At 42.6% G+C, this 4478-nt stretch overlaps 1 protein-coding gene across 1 annotated transcript in view; it reads left to right on the forward strand.

Moving 5' to 3' along the window:
- The first annotated feature begins 219 nt into the window (after positions 1-219).
- The window catches only part of LOC119338136, a 5231-nt gene continuing 972 nt past the window's right edge, over positions 220-4478 (forward strand). Inside the window, exons 1-3 of the mRNA XM_037610434.1 lie at positions 220-440; positions 570-614; positions 3718-3872. Coding sequence (XP_037466331.1) covers positions 380-440; positions 570-614; positions 3718-3872 — 261 coding nt within the window. The 5' untranslated portion in view covers positions 220-379. The remainder of the gene's footprint in view (positions 441-569; positions 615-3717; positions 3873-4478) is intronic.

The following is a 4478-nucleotide window of genomic DNA, read 5'->3' on the forward strand; positions in this document are numbered from 1 at the left end:
CTATCTTAAAATTTATGACTCAATCTCTTAAAGGCGTTTATAGGTACAGGAGTAGGATGTACATGCGTGCGATTACAATAGTGAATATAGGGGCGTGTATGCGAGAGTGTGTGTTTACTGTATTTTCTAAAAACCTCCCAAATATCCCGGTTCTATGTTTTCAGACTTCAAAAAGCAGCCGTACACAAATATACTAATTTCACTGGAGCTATACGCAAAACCTACCGCCGCCCCCGGTTCCTCGCCTCCCACCGCAAGAAAAGCGACCGGAAGGGAAAAGACGAACCGGAGAGGAACATCAGGTTTTAGCATCGCGATTTTCCCAGAAGCGTTTCGCGGAGAAATTTCGTCAGATTGTTCCCCGGATTCCAGCGCAAAGATGCCGCGCATTCCCATGATCAGATTCCCCAAGAGGCATCTCAAAGTCCCATCCCCAGCAGGTGCCCTCTTTCCCCCCTTTGCCCCCCTTCGATTCGTGTAGGATTGGAGGGTTAAATTTTGCTAGTCTATGGTCTAGCATGTCGGAGATCTAATTCGTGTATCTCTTTGGGTTGATTTCCTCTACGCAGCGGCGCAGCCTGCAGATCAGCACGCGACCCTCATGTCCCGATTGGGTAAGCTCAATAATCTTGAATCTGCGAACGGAACTAGGTTTTTCTTCTTGGATTCGGGTGAATTATCAGTGGTAATTTGTGGTTGGGAAACGTCATTAATTACGCCTTTATGGAGCAGTTGATTGATCTATGCAACATGTTTGGCACTTGCTTGAGATGTGATTTTGCTGCACAAATTAGCAAAGTCTGAACGTGATTTGGTTTCAGGTAGCTTTTCAGAGTGTAAGCCAAATTGAAGCTATTCTTGTATTGATTCTTGTTCACATAAGATAGATGAAACTAGGATATTAGGGGGTGAGACGAGCTTGCAAGGAACTTGATGGGAAAGAGAAGGTTTTGTGTATTAGGATGAATTCAAGACGCTTTTCGTGATATTTCTCTGTTTTGTAGTTGTTCATTTCCAATAGTGTTATACCATTCAGATGTAGGGTTGATGCTAATAAATCTGTATGGATGCTTTCAACTTTTAAAGGTGATTTGACATTAGTCATTTTAGTCACCGACTGAAGATCCACACCTTCCTGGCCATGAATAAGCAGTAACGTTCTATCTCACCTTGTTTTGGTGGTTTGGATTGGATGTGTGAATGTGTTGCACGATAACTGTTGTTGCCATGTCGTTCTATGGCCTTGTCATTGTCATCTTGTAGACTGTTATAACCAACCATGTGTTTGGGAGTAGAGAACATGATGTCTTCTCTGACTTTTATGGCCTTGTCGTTGCCATGTTGTAGACTGTTACCACCAGTTGATGGATAGTTTCTTACTCTACTGTACATTTTTCATTGAGATTGCAATCTCTCTCATTGAGATTGCAATTCAACCATCAGTTTTCTTAGTACTGATCTGTCCTTTTTGTCAGCTGTAATCAGCAGCTACCTGGTTACTGCTAGGATTTTTTTTGACAAAGCTTTGTGTGTCACTGCATTAATCGAAAGAAAATGTTTTATGTACAAGCCTTAGAGAACTGACACACAACACCAAAGCTAAGCCGGTAACACTGTAACAGGGACGACAAGCAAGCAGTGTCAGCCACAGATCAAGATTGGCCTTGGCCCCCAGCCTTGATCTTCTCTAGCAGACATGAATATCTGAGCGCTCCCTGTCGAAGACACACATATTGCATTACTTCCAAATCAGCCAGTCAGTCAGAAGGATTAATGACACCTTCCCTTTCCTCTGAGCCGTAGTGAACGAGCACATAGTTTGCTTCCACTAGTCGATGAAGTCCTCTCCTAGTCCATGTGGCTTCCTAGCGGACCTTGTCCAATGTAGGGTCTTCTGCCGAACTTGCTGGGAGAAGACATGATCCACAAGGAGATGGTACATCGTCTCTGGTGCGTAATCAGATAGCAAGCAGGTTAGGCAGCAGGCTTCGCTGTGCCAAGCGGTCGGCCACCCAGCAACAGAATAGACATGCCAACCCTAGAGTGCCAGTTTAGCTTCCATGAATTGGAGAGGACTGAGCCCTGGAACAATGACTCGTAAGAGGTGCAGAGTACTTGCCGTCCGTAGTTCAATGCCATTGAAGCTCATTTCCATCGATGATAAGTTCGACCGTGCTCGCCGTGCACCACAGTGGGACATACTCAACCCAGCCATGGATGCCCAAAGCTCCTAAGATATCCGCGACCCAGAACCACCCAGCAAGCCCTTGCGCAGCAGTGTGCACCGGCGTCTATGCTAAGCTGGCATCATTGAGCAGATCTGGGTGAAGGCTCGGTCACCTACATGGCCATCGGTCTATCTGCCTTCTCAAAATAGGTTGAGTTGCCATCATTCGTGATCAAAGATGTGGATGAGCCTGATCAACTGCTGGATTTTGACTCCCATTCCCGTCTTTAAGATATTGTAGGAAGAAGGAATGCTGCTTGCACTTGGAAGTTGGAATGCAAGTGCACACAGCTGGTTGACTACACCAAGTCCTAGCTTGATCACCTATTTTCTCATTATCCAAAAGACTTCGTAAGTAAGTAAGTAAGTAACCTGATTTCTGGTTCTTCTTCACGAGAATACGCGGTGCATATCATTTTATTGAAAAGAAGGAAAGATTTGATATAGTTGTCGCCTCTCTAATAGGGAAATAAATAGAGAAATACAATTTCCTAGATACATACTGGGTACAAACTAACATATCCTCTTGGAACAGAACACCCTACAGTTTCACACCTTCCATTTATGACAGTGTTGCAATGACTTGGTTTCCGCATTCTATTTATCTACTGATTGTTGCCTGGCCTAGTAATATTGTACCTCTGAAGTAGGTGTTGCAGTGAGTTGCTTTCACATGCTATCTTGGCTTTTTGCTGCAACCACTGAACTGGTCATGCAGTTGTGTTTTGTTTTGCCAAATAGAACAAACAAACCTGTGTATAAGAAGATATCACATCTGTCCAGAAAAGTTTTGATACTGGGGAGTAACATAAATTTGTTCCTCAGTTCGTCGGCCTTAGTCAATTTCCTCAGCTTGAGCAATCTCTCTTTAAGTTTGACCTGAAGTTCATTGTCCACTGTGGTCATGTAGTTTTGTTTTGCCAAATAGAACAAACAAACCTGCGTATAGTAAGGTAGCACATCTGTCGAGAAAAGGTCATAATGGGGAGGACTGTAAATTTGTTCCTCAGTTGGTTGACCTTTGTCAGTTTCCCTAACTTAAGCAGTCTCTTTAAGTTTGCCTTGAAGTTCATTGCTCACTGTGGTATGCAGTTTGTTTGGCGAGAAACAGAGAGACAGGCGCTTGAGTGAACCGAGGGAATGTGTTGGGTCAGGTTGTAATTATTGAGATTAAAAGTTTTCAGGGAAAAATAGGAGGTGAAGATAGCTGCTAGTTGTTTTCCAAAAAGCGCCTCATGGCAAAGTTAGAAGAGGCCGCTTAACTTGGAGAAATTGGCACAGGCTAATCAAGTTTGGGGAAAATTTACATTTCTCCCATTGTGTATAACTCCCTCCAGTGGCAAAAGAATGGCATTCTGGATATCGGTGCTGTCTTCTAGCACTAACTTCTACTGCTAATTTGTCTTATATTCATCCGTAATATTACGAAGTACTTTACTCATAATACATGGAAAGGGGTGTGACTAAATTTTTTACAATTTGATTTTCAGGAGCTAAAGTAGAGGCACCATCTTCTGGAGAGAAAAAGAATTACCGCTTTAGATCAGATGTGCCTTCCGCACCTTCTCATAATGCTGTTGGAGGGCCAGCTTCACAGCTTCCCAAGCGCAAACCACTATCTGAGGAAGAGATTGAAGCTATCATGGTAAGTTCTTTGTTTACAGATGCTGAAATACAAAGCAATATACATTGTATGGTTATGCTTAAGGTATTTGGCATGCTGTACCTAGAAACCAATTTTATCCAATGCTTATGTGTAGTGTGGACCCATGTTAAATTGTACATGAAATTTGCAGAATGACTGTAGTGTGGAGCCATGTTAAATTGTGCATGAGATTTGCAGAATGATTGTGTAGTGTTGTACTACAGTACTAGTGTGGACACATGTGTTTGTTGGTTCATCCTAAAGATAGTGGCAAATGCTTGTCAATTACCCATGCATAATCAATCTTCATCGTTGTTCCTAATCTGTTGTTGGTCTTTGTAGAGTAGTAATTTTTGTACCTTTTTAACTAGCTAATTAGTATCACCTCTGTTCCAAATTATAAGACGTTTTGGATTTCAGTATGGACTACATACGGACTGAAACGAGTGAACAAACACACTAAAGGGCGTCTATATACATCCGATTCAGAAAAAAGTTAGAACAGCTTATAATTCAGAACGGAGAGAGTAGACAATAGACAGAAGTCACAGGTTGCACTTGCTACTTAGTAGACAGGACTCCAGGAGTAGATACTTACTCAGTTGT

Source organism: Triticum dicoccoides, chromosome 7B, assembly GCF_002162155.2.
Source record: "Triticum dicoccoides isolate Atlit2015 ecotype Zavitan chromosome 7B, WEW_v2.0, whole genome shotgun sequence".
In the NCBI taxonomy this organism is placed as follows: Eukaryota; Viridiplantae; Streptophyta; class Magnoliopsida; order Poales; family Poaceae; genus Triticum; species Triticum dicoccoides.